The sequence below is a fragment of the Platalea leucorodia genome (assembly GCF_965183815.1).
Source record: "Platalea leucorodia genome assembly, chromosome: 4".
Lineage (NCBI taxonomy): Eukaryota > Metazoa > Chordata > Aves > Pelecaniformes > Threskiornithidae > Platalea > Platalea leucorodia.
The window spans coordinates 65,874,935-65,895,242 of record NC_138826.1 but is presented as its reverse complement, the minus strand read 5'-3'; the positions used below and the strand labels follow the sequence as shown (position 1 = coordinate 65,895,242).

Here is a 20,308-nt window from a genome sequence, read left to right as displayed (position 1 = left end):
AGCTCTGAATAATGTAACCTCACATAATGGACATCAAAATATAAATTAATGGTTTCAGCTCTAACACAGTAGCAGTCTAAGCTATTGTTAAATTTCAAGCTTTTCAACTCTTTAGTGAATCAGTTTTGATCAAAAACTATGACAGATCACACCTTTACAACAGTGCTGCTTACTTACGTAGATTAGTTCCTTTTCTTAAATTGCCTTAACTGGACGTAAGGCTTTATAAACAACACAAACAGACATCACTTTTTCTGTGAACTTTGTTATACTGATCCATCAAAAGGAACTAATCTGTGCTGTTCTAAAAACATAAAAAGAAACAAATTATCCATGCTAAAGAAATGTTTAAGTAGTTCTAAACCACAGATGGGATTAGAAGGATTATAGAAAAGGTTACTCCTAAATACGAGTCATTTTAAAAGAGTGAACTCATCAGCCATTGAAGTAGTTTCCATTCAATCTGTAAAATATATAAAGTGGGCACAGATGCAGAACACATTAATTTACAACTGGAAAAGCTTTCTTAAAATTTGAAGACTGCTTAACTTCTATGCAAGCGTTAAGTAACTAAGAATGTGTATCTCATCATACACGTTAATTCTCTCTCTCTCTCTTTTTTCTCAAGGTTTTCTACTCTCAGTTTCAAAATCTCTGCAAAAGGTAGAAGACAAAGATATGTTGCTAACCACATTAAAGCTAGGAAAAACTCTTCAAAATGGAGATAGAACTGCGAACAGAGGAGCTATACCTTTGCTGAAGCATTATAAGGCTGAAGACAGCAGTGTTTTGGATGAAGAGGATGACAGAAACATGAAGTTTTTGGTGAGTTTTTGGTTTTACATTTTGGCTTAATTGTAAAATGGAAAGTCTCTTTATAGCCCTTTAGAAAACAAGTACAATAATTTAAAGCCATAACCTGGTGAATATACAAAAATATCACTTTAGCATACTATAGTCAAGAATAAGTTTTCAACTGCAAGTATCTAATTCCAAGATTTTAAATGTGTAACTTGGAGAGTTGAATAAGAGTAATCTGATTTTTACAGAACTATAGGTAGCCAAAACTTGTGGGGGAAAAAAGCCTATATTTATGTTTGATTCAGCATGTCCCTACATGCAGCAACAGGCTTTTAACTTCACCAAATATAAGACTCATTATTTTATCGTGTTCTTTACCATAAAACCAATTCAGCCAAAGATGTAATACAGGTCATTACTTTTAAAATATCATCTTGAAAGAGAAAATACTTGCACTGCTGAGTGTAAAGTGTAAAAAGTGAACACAACTGACTTTATTTAAAGATAAACTGTTACTCTTGTTTTCCCTTAAAACAGGACACAGGTTCCAGACATGATTTCTTCAATCATGTTATGCCAATCAACTTAGGTAGAAAGCAACTACCTTATCTTGCACTGAAGGGAGCCAGGGCTTTTCCAGCTGACACTGAAATTCGAAATATTGAATCAATACAGGAAAGAGAGACTGCAGATGAAGAAAATTCAGCTAAATTCCCTATAGGAAGAACGGATTTTGACAGTAAGTATATTTTCATTTTTACACAAAAATTATTTCATTCTGGTACAGTATAATGCAATGTCTACATAGCAATTTGCTAAAGGTCCATTTAGAAACTCCATGCCATGTTTGGGATTTCCTAGGGCTGATGAAATCTTGCGTTTCCAGTTTACATCTATTGTGATTTAGTGCACAGGGGAGGAAGCATTTGTTAAATTAATATTTCCAGGGGACAAAGAATTCTAGTTCTTTGATGATTTAAGCTTTCAGATTTTTTTTTTTTTCCTGTAGTGCTCAGGTGTATGCTGGGAAGAGTCTATCGACCTTGTTGGCAAGTCTGAAAACTAGTGATCTACACCACCCTTCTTTGAAGACTAAACATTTTATTATGAAGTTAATGTAATTTGAAGTTACTGTGTTTTAGTGTGGCTATACATATGCATCCAAAAATACTTTTCCATCGCATTGTAGAAGGAAACATAATTCATTACCAAAAAAGAACATAGATATAATTACTAATAATGTATTGTTATCAAAAAATAAAAGACTTCTGCATAATCCAGACTTACAAGTATTTGTCTGATATTATACACAAGCTACTTCCACTTATTTGAGTATGAAAGGAAGCAATTAATGAATTTCACCCTTTTCTCACAAAATTTTACAACTTCTGAACCAGTCAACATACCATGTATGTCAAAACAAAAACTTATAGTCGAAAAAAGTGAGTTAATTTTGCCTGACCAGCAATCAACTTGTTCTTGCTTGCAGTTTTGCTGTGTTTTCTTTTTCCACCAATTTCGCTGTCCAATTCCTTTTGAGGGTTGTTTGAAGTCTTAGGTCTTTTAGCATTTTTTTGCAACGATGGTTCACTTTCCTTATCACAGATTACTTTGTCATTATTCAAATCCATCTGTTCATTCTTGGAGTTCTTGTTTCTTGGCTGACAACTCAGCTTTCCCATTTCTGTATAACTTCTAGTCTGGTGAACATTTTCAGAAATAGTTCCAAGCACTAGTACATCATCAAGACATGAATTCATACCTTCTGTCATATAAGAATATCAAAAAACATATGTGAAGAAATAAAAAGTTACCTGGGATTAGTCATCCTTTTTCTATCAGAGGACTGTCATGTGATTTTTTTTTTAATCAAAACTAGTGCTTTATCAGTAAAAAAAAACTATGCCGGTCATTGCAGTTACATTTGCTATGTGTTCATAAGTGTACTGCCAATTTAAAATGACATTGCTCAAAAACATGTAATAGCAACTAACTTAAGGAAGTGGATTTATGACTTTAAGATATTGGAAAACACGCTTAAAGGGCCTAGAAATTATATATACTATACGGTTTGTAGTGAAGTAAAACAAATTTTTCTCTTTTTTGAATGGCAAAAATACAAATGCCACTTAGCTTACTTCTGCAAAATAAGAAGAAACATTACATAATGTATGTAAAATATATTTTTTTTACCTCAAGATAGCATCAATACATATTTTTCAAACAGGTTTATATTTTCAAAGCATTAGCGTTATAATTTTAATGCAAATACATTTAACTGATCATAGCATACACAGAGCAATGAAACATCGTTTTTCTTGAAAACATATTTATACTTGAGTTTTACTAAAGCCTTGTTTGATAACATTTGAAATACCAGCTATCACATTTAATTATTCAATTCTACTACAGCTTACCTGTGAGATATCCAGCTTTTAAATGTTGCTTTGGTGCAGGATGTATGCAGGTTGGAATTTGGCTACTGCTGAGGAAGTGCTGACCCTTTATTTCACTCAGCTCATTTTTATACGTACATGCAAACTGAGATTTGATTGAAGATTGCTTTATCTGCAAATAGCAATCTGGTATTAGCTTTAATTATTCACAACAGTAAAAGACAACACCTGCAAGACTACTAAAATAATAAGTTTCCCCATTCTTCTGTCTTGAAAGCTTTTAAGTCAGGTAAAGTATTAGAAAAATGAGTACGCTATCAAGTATTCATTTACAAAGTGTAAAGGTTTTCAAGAATACTAATAAATTATTCTATTAAAGTCCTGAAATAATTTTAAAATCTTTTTTTCATCTCTCAGAAAGTTACACATTAAGTTTTAAAGCTTCAACCTAAGATTTTGTCAAAGTTAGCCCCCTCTTTTGATAGACTGCAGACTCTACCATTTTGAGTAGCTATCATAGCTACTACAGTCAATTATCATACTTCTACAGGTCATCATCTCTGAGATGGCAGTAATATAAACTGTAATATACCCAAAACTGTAATATAAAGTATTATTTCAGATCTGTCTTTGGCAAATTTCAGATTTCCCATTTACTCACAAAATAAAGCCATTTCCTCATTGAATGCCAAAGTCTAACTCCACATTTGTCAAAACATACCAATATAGCATAAGTTGCCAGAAATCTACAGTATTGAAGAACACTATTGTATCTGGTTCTGCATGCTTATCTCCACCTCCTAGTCTTAGAAGCAGGGAACCTAGTCTCATAGAACAGGTAAATCAAAACATTTGGTTCGACTACAAAAAATTAAATAAGATTTTTCAATACATTCAATATATCCATATTTAATGGAATCAATGGTTACAGGTCAAACTTCCTCAGTTTACACTTAAGTTACAGCTTCACATCAGCTTAGAATTTCAGGGTCAAGCTTTGTAATTTCTAGCCAATTTATATCACAAATGCTATAGACTCTGCAAGATAAATTCTGCCCCTACTTCCATTTGAAAGTCTATCGGATTATACAAAAGATGTTGAAAGGTATAGCACAGAGCAGATAATTACAATATATTAGCTAACAATTTAGCTAATAATTCTATTACAATAGCACAGGTGAATTCAAATAAATTTGAGCTGAACAGGTGCTACAGTACAAATATCAGGACAAAGAAAAAGCAAGAAACATTGTCACAAAATAAATGCTGCTATTACATAAATAACACGAATGAGTTGTCAAATAAGAGGTTTACAGGCACTTTTCTGATTAAAAAGTTTGCATCATGCAAGTCTACTTTTCTTCTTAATACCAGCATGTTTAAATTTTACAGTTCAGGTTTGACCCTTGTAGATATATTTTTCTTCCAACTCAAAATCTCAGATTTAGACAGAAAGAAAGAATACGTTCCCAGAAACCTTCTTTCGCGCAGGCCTTCATCCACAAAATTCAGTCACAATTTATGCTACTTTCGTCAGATGCTGTTTTCATCCATATAAGCTAACAGACTCTAGCTTTTTACCATCAAGATGCAACTGAAGTATCCTGAAGTGTATATATCTATATATCTATCTTCATGATACTGCAGTTGGCCAGGTGAACACACCTACAGTCTTTTTGCAAAAAAAAAATTCCATTTATTTACAGAAATGTAGTTTTTCTTTCTGACCTACTATGTCTGTACATATATAGTTTCACTTTAAACTCAGTATTCCCTTCAAGGGTTAAAAAGACCCAATTTTCCCAGTTGTCCATCACTCCCAAAGTGCAATTTCTCTGTGCAACATAACAGCCTGAGAAAGAAAGGCAGATTTAACAGGGAGAACTAGCCAGTCTGACTCTCAACAATTCTAATGTTTTTTAAGTGTTAATCTAGTCTGCACTTAAAATATTTACCATAAGGTAAGACTATATACATAGACATTTACAAGGTTTTGTGTGCTTTAAGTTTATGCCTTAGCTCACCCAGTCACTAAGTATATGTCATTAACTTTATACGCTTTTCAGAAAGTATTTTGAAGGATAGAGAAGCTATACCCAGGTTAAGCTTAAGAATTTGAAATAATTAAAAATGCAACTCTAATCTAGCTTAAACTTAATCAACATCCTATTGTACAATTACAATATTTAGAATATAAGGGGCTTACATTTTCTTTAAGCTTAAGGTTACTGTAATATTAATGAAAAATATTTTCCTGTATTTGCTATGTTTCTTAAACACTTAAAATTCCCTCAATTCTTAATTATTGTTCATCAAATGACATCAAAAATTATGCAACAATAACTTGCACAGAGTTCTATCACATATTCATATTGCAAGAGGCAAATAAGCTAGAATTTGTGCTGAGTTGATGAAGATATAATGAACACAGCATGAAGAAACTGGAGCAAGAAAGCCTGATAGTCACCATTCTATAACCAACAATAAATCCAGTTATTTTTTGGGACATCAGGGTTTCTTTTTACCACCCCCATCCGACACTTCACTAATTCAGTTTTCAGGGACTAGAATATGGAGTCAAAGGACAGAAGTCAAGCTCAAACACCGAAAAACTTGCAGCACAAACCCATCTGTCTGTTTTAACTTCAAAGCTTGAAATATGCCTCAAAACTTCACTCGGTATTGCATCATATACCATTTAGTCATTTGCAAACAGTATATAAAGCTCTACTAAATATGACTGTTTTGGCTGATGTTAGTACTAATCTAGAGGGCATATATAAATCAAGAGTGCAAGACTAAATCTGTTGAAGCAGTCAAACTTCCCAACTAGTCTAGGAATGTATATTCACTAGTAAAAACAACCATATTACATTGAGGTAGCAATAAGTAAATTTTAATAGCCTGAAGGCAGAACAAAAGAGCACAAGTCTAGTGCTGAATTAAAGAGTAGAGCTTCACTGGAATGTTTTTAAAGAAAAAAGAGTAACTTAAAACTTGACTGATGCACACATAATGAAGCCTGTCAACAGCTTGAAATAGCTCTTAGAAATTAGAGTTCTTTTACATTAAATTCCCTGAAAGCCACTTCTTTGAGGGCACCATCCCAATGACTCACAGCTCTGGGAGAGCAAAAAGATGCTGGGAGCTCAATTTGCTAATCAAGTAGTTGCACACAAATGGCACGCAATGAACTCGGACTTACTACCCCCTTTCCTCTTCACAAGCAAGTGGGATGTTGCTGTCCCTGTACAAAGAAATAAATTCTGTTGCATTTCAGAAGAAGGTGTTCCTTGTTACCCCTGTTCAGCTGGAAGAAAAGTATGACAGAATTTTAAGACAGTGTTTCAGCACATGTAGGTCAATTAGTAGTCCTAATGAGTAGATAAAGCAGGACATTCTCCCACCTTGACTTCTATATCTGGAGAAGTTTTTCAGTTGTTCGAGATGCCAATAATAAAACATTCACTTTTATACGAAATATTAATGGTGCATGATCTATTTATTTCTAAAAGTTAGTTGATAATCTATTCCAGATCTCCTTCCAGCATCTGCATACAGACAGTACTGCCAATATTTAGTCAGTAAGAATGTTGAGATTTGGTTTTTATACACTGGAATGGCATAATAGAATTTGAAAACCTACATCAGTAACAACAAACATATGTTTTTATTTTCTAGCCAAACAATTAGAGTACTATTTGGAAGAGGAAAGGACATAAAAAGAGAAAATGTGTTTTCTCCACCCTTACCCTTGTCCTTTTAGAAAAAAAAAATTAAAGGTAAGTTTAAAGAGAAAGTTGAAAAAGGGAAGGGAGTGCAAAGGGAAAAGTAACAAAACAATAAATGGTAACATTGCCAAACCAAGGCATCACGTTATTCAAACATGAAAAATGTCCTGAATAGCTCAGGTAATAGCAAGCTTTTATTGTACTGAAACTATTAATTTTTTTTAGCGTGACATTTTACCAGCCTTTTGCTATCCCAAATTAACCTACTACTGTTTTGAGAACATTTAGCCTCAAATCACCTCATTATCGGGTTTTGAAAGTACTCAAAACTCACAGCTACAGATCCCTGGAAAGCAGCTTAGGGGTCTTGTAGAAACAAGACTTCCACACAAGTGTGGCTCATCAACTGTCACTAATAATAGAGTCTTTAATTTGTGCTGAACATAACCTTTTTCTCCCCTCCTCCTCTCCTCCAGATACTAATTTTTAGTATACTCCATGCACATTGAAACTACTAGTCAGCTTAGTGTTCTCCATAATCATACTCCACTTAGAAATAAATATTTCTTGCTACAATAGATGAGACTACTACCTGAGGAAGATTGTTTTCTCTATTACTATGAATTCTCTGCTCACAATTATAGCAGACATACAGAAAACTCTTGATAACTTCCTGTTGGTAGCTTTCCAAGTCACAGTTTATTTGTACTGGAATCACAAAGAGGCAAAACAATTCTCTCAAGTAACAGCATTTAGAGAACTAAGCAATGAAAAATAACAGCAGTGCATGAAGCTAGATATTAAGTCATTTTATATAGGCATGAACAAGTCACATGAGAAAGGCAGACTGAGATTTTTTGCTTTGTGGAGCTTTTTCCTTGGAAGGATTTCTATACACAGTAAAATTACAATGAACTTCAAGCATGCCAAGATTTGTTAGAGTTCTTAAGCCACAAATTCTTTTCAAAACTAAAACTACAGTTATGTTCCCAATTGGAGGGAAATAGTGCCTCATATAGGAAAGGTTGTCTCCAGTTACATTAAGAAAAAAACATGCCAAACTACTGAAATTCCTTGCAGCTGTTTCAGGGTAAATGTGTTAACAATGCAGCAGGATTTCTAAAACAATGTATCAAAAGGCCAAAACAATCATAAGTTTACAAAAAAAAGATCTGGTACTCTCTCATATATTGCATGCTCACAGCCTAATAGCTTTTGTTCCTTCCTTAACTCCTGAAGTTCTCGGTTTCACTCAATCCCATTAGTTCAGGAACAGTATTTTACCTACAACTTTAAAGTCTAATTAATATTTTCTGGTGCAGAAGAAAGATGAGAAATCTTATTATGCAACACTATTGTTGTCTTAAGTTGCTCTTTAACCTAAATAAAGCAGGTGATTGTAACAGTCCTTCCATTCCTCCCTCTCACCAATAAGCAGGACTTACATAACCCCACTGAAATCAATAAAATAAGTAGTCGAACAATAGGGTATCTACCCATTTCAGATAAAGGGAAGTATGATTCAAAGAAGCAGACATAAAGTTGGATGAACCCTTTTTAGATAATACACCTCTTTCCTGTCCAATTAAACTTTCTACATATTTTTATAAAGCAGAAAGAATTGATAAGGATAACTGACAACAAGAAATGTAACTTCATAGATGTTCTGTAGACCTTTCTAAATCAAAGACTCCTTCCACAAAATCCCATTCACCAGAAGACACTTCACTTAAACAATAGATAACAAACTTGAAACTCTAAGTTCTCTCTCAAAGGAATATTGAGTTTCTTATTATTACTCTTACCTGCTTCTGCTGGAGGGAATGAAAAAATGCATCATGCTAGCTCCCCAGACTTCTTTCTCCTCAAGGGATAAGAGCAACAGCTTTGCCTCTAACAAATGCTGTTATAGTTAGGTGATCTTTCTGCATCTCTTCCAGTATTTAATGAAGATTGAAAGACAAAAATATTTCTTTGTCTTTCACTGTTGCCAGGAATTTGTTTTGGCACAATGGAAATACCCACAGATTTATTTTATTTTTAAACACCAGTTCCAGTTCATAGCTACCCGTTTACTTTATCCACTCTCTGTGTTTTTAGATACTAAACACATATGCATGATGTTGTGACCTAGGTCTAAATATTGTCAATCTGTACTCCTCCACATAATTCTGCAGAAGTTGAGATATCACTTCCTCTTAAGGAAGGAGAGGGCATAATGACTTCCCTCCCGGTTTTGTTTTGTTTTGTTTTTTAGACAGGTGTTTCTCCTTTCACTTCCTAGATTTTCCAAAATTTCTTTAACACATACATCTTGATGGGATGCAGCATACAACCAAAATAATCATCACTACTGTGTTTTTCTTCCCCTATCAAATATTATGGAAAAAGACTTTTATGGGACAAGTTCTAATGAGAGATCATGAATTTGTACTGTAGACTAACCATCTAACCACCCATCAGAAGCAGCATGGCAAGAAGGTCCTTAGGACAACTTTATGGAACTAATGCTACCATCACACATATTGCATAAGAAACTTCTCAGAAGAATCATTGACATTGAAAAGAAACATCACGTTGCTATTGTCTTAATCAAAAAAAAAAAAAAATGTATTTTATCTCTGAGTTAATTGTTAAAATCAGTGCATTATGCATAACAAAATTTACAGCTCTGAATTTTACAAGCAACCTGTACACATTTCAAGATGGCTGTATGAAATAATAATGAAGACTGATATTCAGTGTAAGAAGGCGATAAATATTACTGCAGCACTTGAGATCTATGGTCATGGACAAGGAATTCATTGTGCTATGTGCTGCACAGTAAAGGCAGAAGAAAATTTATTTCTACCAAGAGATATTACAATCCAAGAAAAAAAATATATGGATTCATAGAGAAAGGAACTGAAATTAGTCATTGTAATAGGCATCCATCTCAACACAAAGCACTGCTAAGTTCTGGGGAGAGGTTGATTTAAAGGTACTGAAAAATATTTTAAAGGAGGATAATGAGTTCTGCAGATACCTATAGAAAGTCTCTTCAGTCATAAGAAACAGTATAAAACAGACAGCTCAAAGAACTAGTCTGAAAATTAACAAATGTACAATGAAGATTTGTATTGCAGGCTCAATGTAAGCAAGGATAGATATCTCAAAGCAGCAAATCAGAAATTATCAATGGGTTGGGACAGGTGAAAACAAGTAGCCTACCTCTAGTACAACTTAAAGGAACAGGTTGAGATGCAAACAGAAGAATGGCATCTAGCATCTAATTACTTTGATAACAACTTTTTATACAGCAATCTCAGTGCTGCAACTATCAAATTCAAGATACAGCAGCACATCAAAAAGCAAAATGAACCTTTAATAAATTATAGTTGAGTGGACATACAGATAGAGAAGAATATATTCCAGAGGTGTTATGGAGTGAAAAAGCAACTGGTAGATACCGTCCTGAATGTTAAATATACCAGGACAGAGAGACATACCACCTCAAGATCAACAGCTGGGTATTCACAGGATGGCACAGAAGTAACAAAAGATGTCAGTTTTGACAGAAGGGACACTTAGGTCAGATGTAGATCTATGAACTGTTCATATAAAGTTGATAGCTGATCTTCTGTTTGTAGATGTATTCATCCACAAAGAAGGTACAGAAAGAGAAGACAAAGACAAGGCCCTCTAAAGTCTTCATAGAAAAAGGTAGAAAAGGAAGGAGTAGAAATATGCAAAAGAAACTCTGTAGAAAATGTTAGAAAGGTAGAAAGAAAAACAGAAAAAGACAAAATGAAAGATCAATGTTTCAAGAACGAAAGCAGGATTTTACATGAGACGCTGGAGATCAAAGGTGAATGGCAGAGAACTATCGCAGTTTTAGTTAAAACAGTCATTAGTTGTTTGGCAACAGCAATTTTAGCTGACTGGAAGGATAACGAAGACTAAAGAGAACAGAGGAATACCAGAAGAATAATTCCAGTCTTCACAGCAATATAGTGCAGTTTAGATGGCAATGTTTGGCTGATATACAGAAAACAGAACAGTAAACATAACGGAAAACACTCAAACATCTTATCTTGAGTAAGAGGACTCTATGCTGATACATAATTGAGGAGCATTTACACTCTGAACTGCATGATTTTCATTTTCACTTTTTTAAATGGAGAAACATCTTGAGATACTTGGCCTCAGTTCCATGCTGTACTTTGTCTCTCTGGTACAATAGGATACACTGGAAGAAAGCCATAAAGAAGACTGATTGTGATTACTAGAGGCAGTTTAGCAGCCTCAATGTTGCTCTAAGATATGAATTGTATAGCTCCAAGCAGCCATTCAGTTTAACATATTAATCATGTTACCATCCACATTGCTAAAGTAGGGGAAGAGAGTCCACCATCACAGGTATAATGTACAAAACACTATAGGCAAGCTTTACAGTCTAAGATGCCAAAGAAAGTTTAGAAGTGTGACCCACAGACTTTAGACCTGTTGCTTGTCCTCTTTGAATTTTGGTGTTCATAAGACCAAAGGTCATTTCTATTTCAATAGAGTCATCCTCGATTATATTAGGCACCTGGTGAGTATCAAAATCAGTTTTACGTTGATTGAAAGATCTCAAAAATTATTGGCTAAAAACATTAGATGTTTCATTCTATTTTGCTATAGGTACATTCTGTTTTGTGAATCATGGTGAAGGAAGACTAGGACAAGAGTCCTACAGAAAAAGTCAGATTCTTGTATTGTATTAACAAGGATCATAGGAGTCACAGAACCCTCATTAGAGTCAGGCACTAGAAAAGCAGCACAGGAGAGTGTCATGATGAACCTTTACATGTAATTCCTTCTCCTGAAGTAGTACTCATTCAATTATTCAGAGCCCTCTGAAAGAACTACTATTTGCACAGAAATTACGGTAGCTAATCTGGTATTTTTTATTAGCAAAAAAGTATTTCCAAAAAATAAAAATAGTTTCATAACATGAATCAGCCTCAAGATTCATATTTTTGATAGTTTGTGTCAAAAACCTTGTAAGTTTCCAGAAAAGGTCTCAAATGTGACAGGTAATTACTTTTAGATAATGATTTTTGTACTTTGATACTGAACACAGCTGTTCATGAATCCAATTTTAAAAGCTCCATTTAGATAAGAAAACTATCTGTTTCAATGTATTATGCAAACAGCATATCACATTTTTGCTATTTGATTAATAAAGCTGCAATTTAAATATGCTGTTTATCGTAAAATTAAAATAATGAAGATCCTTTATAAGCTTCTATCTTTCATAATTTGCCTATGAGGTTTAAGCCAAATTTCACCATAATTAGTGCATGTATCCAAAATGCCCATCATCCACCCCACCCCCATACCAAAAAAAGCACTCAGGCTGAATTTGGAGTATATTTAAAACATGCTGGAAAGGTTGACAGTGCTTTTCATTTTACTTCCTTTTAATGACTTTCTACTTCTCAAACATATAATATGTTAAAATTCCCCTCATGTCCAGTGGCAGAAATAGTTCTAGAACAGCACAATGGAAAATATTTCTGATGGCTTTAAACACCTCTGTTTTCTTCCTTATATACTAATTATATTTGCATTTTTACCTGCTGTCAGGAATAAGTTTGTAAAATATATTGTCATTGCTTTTATTTAGCTCTCTGTTGAAATGTTGTGGAATATACAAGCTCTGTCTCTTTCCATAGTCCTAACACTCAAGTTTGGCAATTTTGAGGAAAAAAAAGACTAATAAAATGCACTGGAAGACTGCAATTTTCAGAAACATTGAAGTTGTTCTTTTGAATAGTGCCACTCAACACCAACATACTCTTAGAATGTTCCATTTCATCTACAAAATATCAAACATTAACATCTTTATTTTATTGTTCACAAAGCAAGGTTATGGAAATGTCCTCAGAACTTTACAAATAAAAAGCATTCCAAAGAAGTGCAATGAAAAAGTCATTACTACACTTTTAGACTGCCTATATTATCAGAACTGAAATCAGGTGCCTGTGTTCAGTTTTATCTCTGTTTTCACATAGCTCCAGTTTTATTTCTACAGTCCTGAAATACACAGATGGTTAAATTAAGAGACACAGATTAACTCAGTATATCTCCATTAAGAGATCTTCATTAGGAAGTACTTTTAAGTTTAAAGCCCTTCTCTTCTGGAGTTTTAAATATTTCCATTCATATTGCAACACTGTTCAAGTTGGTCCAATTACCACAAGTTAATCACAATTACATTTCTTAAGCTACAGGATACATTTCAGCCAAGTATTTGAGAATTTTAACACTGTTATTTTCATTTTAGCGTTATTATTTCAGGGCATCTATAGTCACATAGCCATTCCTACACAATACCTTAATTTCTTTTTCATCCATACATTTCCGAATACGTTGTCTAAGAGGTTTTGGAGAAGATCCATTGGATTGTGCTGGAGATCTATATTAAGAGAGATAAGAAGTATTTAGAACATATAAAAGCAATTAGTTAAGAAAAGTAGTTACCACACCAAGTTCCTCAGAAACAGGAAGGCAAGCATTTTCATTCTCCAAGCCTTACTTTGTTTTCTCCCTTCCTAAGTAACCACATGTACTGTGACAACTGAAGACAGCATAATGAAACCAAACCTACAGTTCCAGTTTCTGGTATCATTTTGCAGTATGTTTACAATATTATAGTTCTGCAGCCACAGTATTATTTGTAATGCTAGTGATGAGTTATCAAGTCACCAATCTACTTACACCTCCTTGAATAGCATCTAGTTGACATCCAGAATAAATTTTCCTCATATTTACAGACTTTTCAATAGAAGTACTCACACAAACAAAATGCTTCCACCCTCCTATATTTCAGTATGTGAATAGTTACATACATTAATGAAAAATTTTGATGCATATAATGCAAAAAATTATTGATGCAGAGGGGATCTTTTGGTCTTGAAATAAGAAGAACTAATCTGTGCATCTGTAAATAATTACTTCTCTGCTTATGCTCATGGAAGGCCAGTGTCCATATGACAACAGTTTTTTTCAAAAATAACTCATTCTTTATTTTATTTATTTAGCTCATTCTATTCAATTATTCCATAAATAAAATTTATTTTATTTAGCTCATTCCTTATTTTATTTCTTTCTATTTGTCTGTGGTGCAAAATTTCCACAGGACCTTGCAATGCTTTTGTTATTTAAATTGCCAAAACAAGTAGCTTCAGCACGCTCCCATCTACACTGTTGTTCTGGTTTGCGAGTCCCCTTTGTAACTCCCCTTTTGTAACAAAATTCTCAGCATCCCACTTTTCCAACTACTGATTATTCCTCAGGATAAGCACTGATTAAATTATCACTGCTTCTCCAGTGCATGGATAGGTTAGTTTCCTTTTCAGTGCCCACAGAAATGGGTTTTCAAGAGATTCTTTGTTTTGTACACCAGATCAATATGGGTATTCCTTAAATGGAAGGAAATTTTAAAAAGCAAGAAAAGAAATGAGCAAGAAGTAATGACTGGCTTTAACATTAATAGGATAAGAAGATGATGGGAATGATATAAAAATAGCAGCAAACAAGAAGTTGCCCTAAACCCTGAATAGCTGTTGAACCTGCAAAACCAGAAAGAGAGAACCTTTATTGCAAAAAGTTATGAAAATACTTAATCCATGGTCATGCAAAATTTAACTCTAAAACATAAACAATGTCATTAATTATATCAGAATCACCTTACTTTGATTTCAATAACATCACTACATTTTTATGTTTGCTTAAAAAATTTAAAAATACTACGGGAAAAATAGCACACTTCTGCCTTGCATGCAGCTTCAAAATACAAAAAAATAGCAAGAGAATTTTATTTTAACTTCTATAATACATATCTAAAAAGAATATTTTCCAGAAGATTGAAACGAGGTGCTTAAAGAAGGAAAATATTTGACAGATATACTAAAGGACAGATTAAGTAAGAAAAACTTCAGTTTGGTTAGGATGTTTTAAAACACTGACAACATACTGTCAGTGCTTACATTTTCAGTTCCCAGATATGCATGCATTTCACAAATTACAATGAAAATATTTTTAATTAAAGAAAGTCAACAAAAAGTCAAACAACAAAATAGCTGCTTCTCAGCAGTAGCTTTTTTGCAGGATTTCAGTGCAGAGAGATAAATCTACCCAATTGATCTGGAAGTTTATTAAAAGAAGAGTAAAACAAAGCAAGAAAAATTCCTGAAATGCTGAAGTTTCGAAAAAGAGGCGCTCTCATTTAACCTTAGTCTTCACCTAAAAGCTAACAGTGCTCTCTCAAACTGACCAGAACCCAGACAAAACTACTCACAAACTTTAAACATGTTTTGGGATTCTTCGGTAATGAAGTCTCTAGAAATATTAAAAAGCATTGTGAAAAACCTCAAAACAATAAGTACCATGTGATCAAAAAAACATAAAACAATAACTACCATATGAGGTGACCAACAATCTGATACACAGAATCAGACTAGCAAAAAGAATCTAAAAACTTCAGTGACGTTTACTGCGAAAGGTACCATTTATCCTGTAAACTTCCAGATTTACTATTAACAATAGATTGGCAAAAAGAATGCAAACACTCTAGATCAAATATTTGAGACACAAGCATTAACAAAAAAACGTGCTGTACCATAGAGGTGCCTGTACATTGAAGCAAATCAGAGCGACACCTTAGCTACTATCCTTTGTAGTACTAAGGTGTTCAGCATTCATAAAGCAATTGGAGCCTTACAGTAAAGCTGCTAGAGAAATGCAGAACACAGGCTTGATAAAAATTGAGAACAGGTGTTGTTTGCAAGTTTCATTTCAGTTTTTGCAAAGTTTTTTATTCCTAAAAGAATTATTTAGGATCATAAATTCAATACTTTGAATAAATTACTTCTAAATCAAATTTTTAAATGGAAGAACACAGATAATATTAAAAAAAAAATCATATACTGGAAAATAAAACCTAAAACAAATTGACCACTAAGAATTACTAAGGAAAAGAGAAGAACTGTCTAGATTCCAATATAAATTCCCAGATAGCAGTACCTGCTTACACCTCCACCGAGAAGATTTTAAGTCAAGCAAAAGTTTTATCCTTTTTGGGGAAAATTCAAGAAAATTAATTCAGCTGAAAAATCAAGTGAGGTAAGTGAAACCAAAGCACTCAGTGGGCACTCATTCAGAAATAGGTGGTTTAAAAGCCATTTAAAATTAAAGAGTTACTCTAAAACAAAAATCAAAATTTCTATCTCTGAATAATAGCACTGTTTAATTCAGAATTCAGGTGGGCCTTGATTCCATTCACATAGAGCATTAGCCTAAATTGATTAAGCTCCTTTTCATTCTGATAAAAATTCAACCATGGTGAGGTTTATTAAAATAACGAAACCATTTTAAAAGTAATGTGGATCAATTTTTCTGAATCTGAAGTAATGGAAAAATAAGAGACTGAAACTGGGGTTATTTTAAGCTTGTTACATAATGAAATAGAAATGTATAGCTACAGCTATCCACAGATATTTGAGAGGTGATAGAAATATTCCACAATATGTTGTTACAAGCTGACTTTTAATTAAAAATTATTACAGGTTTATTTAGCGTTCTTATTAGTGAAACTAATTCTTAAGTTTTATTAGAATGTGCTTGTTCCTTTGGTTTCATAAAAGATGTCGAACGATAAATCTAATGGAACCCTTAAATTTTTTTACTTTTAGGAACCTCCATCTTCCAGTTTAGGACCTATCACCATTTTTCTGTGTCCTTGCTCTTATCCTCACAGCCTTGCACCTGCACACTCCAATAGTGTTGTTATGGTGGGCTCTCATGGGAAACGACTGCCACCAGCATAAGAAACACCCCCTTCTTCCCCACTTTTCCCACCCTTTTCATTGTAGCTCTTCTTTTATGTTAGGGAAAACAAAAATGTGCATGCACAGAGCTTAATAAGCAACTGGCCACACAGCCCCTGCCCTGGTGAACAGATGCTCCAATCACCACTAAAGGCATCAAAAGCAGGGACAACCAATAAGGGCTAGAGGTAGAATGCTTTTGAGAACTTGAGACTGTTCTAAGAGTGCCTTCCCTTTACATCTAACCTCACAATAGGCTGCGCTTTTGGTCATTTGCTTTGTGTAAGTAATACCAATGCTTTGTTAGCCATTCAGTATAAGATCTTAAAAAACAAACCAACCCAACACAAACACAAAAAACCTTCTAGTACTCACCTGAAGAGTGTCAAAACAGAGGTGATTCCAAACAAATTTAGGCTTTCATCGTCATATAATAGTTCTGCTTTGTTCTGGCTAGGAGGACTGACAGCTTCTTCATCCAGAAGAACTAGTAAGATCTTTACAGTATCTCTGCCACAATACACAGTGCCATGATTTATGGAATGCAATTTTGGCTGAAAGTAAATAAAATTAAAAGGAACATACAATACGAAAAGTCAGCAAGCCAGACCAATAGCTCACCTCCAAAAGCAACCCATATCAGCACAAGGTGTGAGAAACCCCTCCTTCCCTTTCACAGTAAGCATTTATGGGGAACCTGCCCATGAGAAAGTTTCTTCCTCATCCCAATTAATTAGTAGAGTTTAGATCACTGCCAGCTGGAGGTATACACTGATGAGCAAATCACACAGATAAATATACAAATCTGTGATGAAGTCATGCAGCAGAAATTACCATATTGTTTTCTCACAACCAATTTGAGTACTATGGGGTACAGAAACACATTCTGGTGAAGTCCAACTCGTCTGACTGACTGAATCTGCTAAAGCAGTTGGTTAAAAGTGAGATTTCCATCAATATTTGACAACAGAGGTACTTGGCACAATCTCCTGTTGTTTGGAACAGGATGAATTCCTTACGCTTTTCCACAAGAATAAAGAATTCCTTAAAGAAAATAATAATCCACATCTGGAAGTGCTCAATGCTACAGTCAGCGGTACAGATGTAGAACTCCATAGCCACTATGGGACTGCAAGAATTGCAAGTTTGCTATATTTTTCTTTAAAAGTACTACTTGTTCCATAGAGAAATTTAGCCCTTAATACACAGTAGTAGATTTTAAAACCTATAGGCTTTCTTATTTACCAATACACAGAAACACTGAATACCCTGACTTTGTTCACAAGGACAGGACAATCAATGAACTGCATTTATCTAATCAGTTAACTGCTTTTAAACACAGTCTTGAAAAGATCAAATTCTATTTCTCTCTCTATTTGATTACATCAATTAGTGTATGTAGCTTTCAAGAAACCATAGCAACACATGTCAGTCAGTTACTATAAGTTATAATCAATAGCTAGAAATAGCAATTACAGAAATGGTTGTTACTTGGCTTTACAGAATTGGCCTATTTCAGTACCATTTAATTTCCTCAAAATTTATTCTGAACCTCTTCAGTCATTACATCACCACATCATAGATTTTTATAAAATGTCATGTGTGTCACGGTAGACTTGTCTTAATGAGAAAAGTACAAATTTGGCATCACCTTGACTGATTATACACAAAGAAAAAAAAAAAATCTTTAGCATATAACATAATCTCCTAACTGCGAAAAGATGACCTTCAGAAATCTCATGTACTACAACAGTGACTTGGTGTGCTAACCATAGACTAAAATCCTATTGTCCACACCGCACTAAGAATTTTAGGCAACACAACAATCCCTGCCATAAAAACCTTGTTTATTAGTAAACTTAAAATCTTGATTCAAATGATTTTTTCAAGATAATAGTCAATCAGTCTTTCAAGGGTAGTGACCATTATAGCTACTCCAGACTATTCTGGTTAGTGCCAGAACCACCAGCCAGATTCCATTTACAGTAGTAATTTTCTCAGGAAGAAATTAATCATAATTTCTATTAGTCACTCATGCAGGCTTCAACACAAAGTAGTGCTTCCTGCTACATAAAGTAATAACTTTTCCTGGAGCTCTAGATTCTTATAAAACAGGTATTTGCAGGAAAACTGAGCAATGATGGAAGAAAACTGCCACTGCCAGAAGAAAAGCAAATATTTTTCTAACAAAGTAACTCTTCAGGTACATTTTTACGAGGAAGCAGCCTTCCCAGGAGCTAGTGGCGGCATCATTTTCAGCTCTATAGTTAAGATCACATTTTAAATTTGCACTTAAAGAAATGATTCAATCTCTTACGTGTGAAAAAACATAACATCCTATCAAAACATCCTATTAATTAGTAATGGTAACTTACCCCTCTATATGCTTAGTAAAATGTTCTTCCACACCAAGGTCCACTAAAATATACAATTTGGTATCAGTCTCTTAACATTTGTCTAAGGTCCCTTTTCCATCCCTCAACTCTGTGAACCACATATTTAAGAATTATCATTAAAATATACATTCATCACACAATCTTCAAAAACTTCATTTACATCAACAAAAAGAACTCCCCACACAAAAATTAAAATAGCATCATCACAACACCGACAAAGGCAGACCATTTACACACACTCCACTCCTTGTCCCTTCACCACAATTACAAAAAAAAAAAATTCCCCATACTTATTCCACTCTCTAGCAATGTTCAGTCCACATTTTGCCTGTTACCTCTCCCAATTACTGTCCTTATCTCTAATGCCTCAGGCCCCACATTGGGCACCACAAAGGACTGTGGTGGGTTGACCTTGGCTAGCCACCAAGTGCCACCAACCTGCTCTATCATGCCCCCTCCTCAACAGGACAGGGAGATAAAATATGAAAAGCTCATGGGGTCGAGATGAGGACAGGGAGTTCACTTACTAATTACCAGCATTGGAAAAACAGACTTGACTTAAGGAAATTAAGGTAATTCATTGCTAATTAATCAAAATTGGACCCCCTCCCTTCTTCCCAGACTCAACTTCACTCCCAACTCTTCTACCTCCTTCGCCCGAGTGGCACAGGGGGATGGGGAATGAGTGTTGTGGTTAGTTCCTAATGCTTCATCTCTGCTGCTCCTTCTTCCTCTGCTCCTGTGTGGGATGCCTTCCATGGGATACAGTCCTTCACAAAATTCTCCACTGTGGGTCCTTCCCACAGGCTGTACTTCTTCAAGAACTACTCCAGCATGGGTCCTTTCCACAGGGTGCAGTCCTTCAGGAACAGACTGCTACAGCATGGGTCCCCAATGAGATCACAGATCCTGCCAGAAAACCTGCTTCTGCATGGGCTCCTCTCCATGGGCTACAGTTTCTGCCAGGAACCTGCTCCAGTGTGGGCTCTCCACAGGGTCACAGCTTCCTTCAGGGCACATCCACCTGCTGTAGCATTGGGCCCTCCATGGGCTGCACTGTGGATCTCCATGGGCTTCAGGGGGACAGCCTGCCTCACCATGGTCTTCACCACGGGCTGCAGGGAAATCTC

The 20,308-nt window shown here is 34.7% G+C and overlaps 2 protein-coding genes across 2 annotated transcripts in view; one reads left to right on the top strand and one right to left on the bottom strand.

Annotated features, from left to right (window-relative positions):
• Nucleotides 1–576: 576 nt before the first annotated feature.
• PMCH (pro-melanin concentrating hormone) lies at nucleotides 577–1,860 on the top strand (the record flags this gene model as incomplete). Its single annotated transcript, XM_082308429.1, has 3 exons — nucleotides 577–825; nucleotides 1,339–1,540; nucleotides 1,811–1,860. 3 exons carry the CDS (start codon nucleotides 577–579, stop codon nucleotides 1,858–1,860), a joined length of 501 nt encoding a protein of 166 aa, XP_082164555.1.
• A 368-nt stretch (nucleotides 1,861–2,228) lies between these two features.
• The window catches only part of PARPBP (PARP1 binding protein), a gene marked incomplete at both ends in the record, with an annotated part of 51,175 nt that continues 33,095 nt past the window's right edge, over nucleotides 2,229–20,308 (bottom strand). The window contains 4 exons of the mRNA XM_082311152.1: nucleotides 2,229–2,566; nucleotides 3,219–3,369; nucleotides 13,289–13,370; nucleotides 17,158–17,336. Coding sequence (XP_082167278.1) covers nucleotides 2,229–2,566; nucleotides 3,219–3,369; nucleotides 13,289–13,370; nucleotides 17,158–17,336 — 750 coding nt within the window. The remainder of the gene's footprint in view (nucleotides 2,567–3,218; nucleotides 3,370–13,288; nucleotides 13,371–17,157; nucleotides 17,337–20,308) is intronic.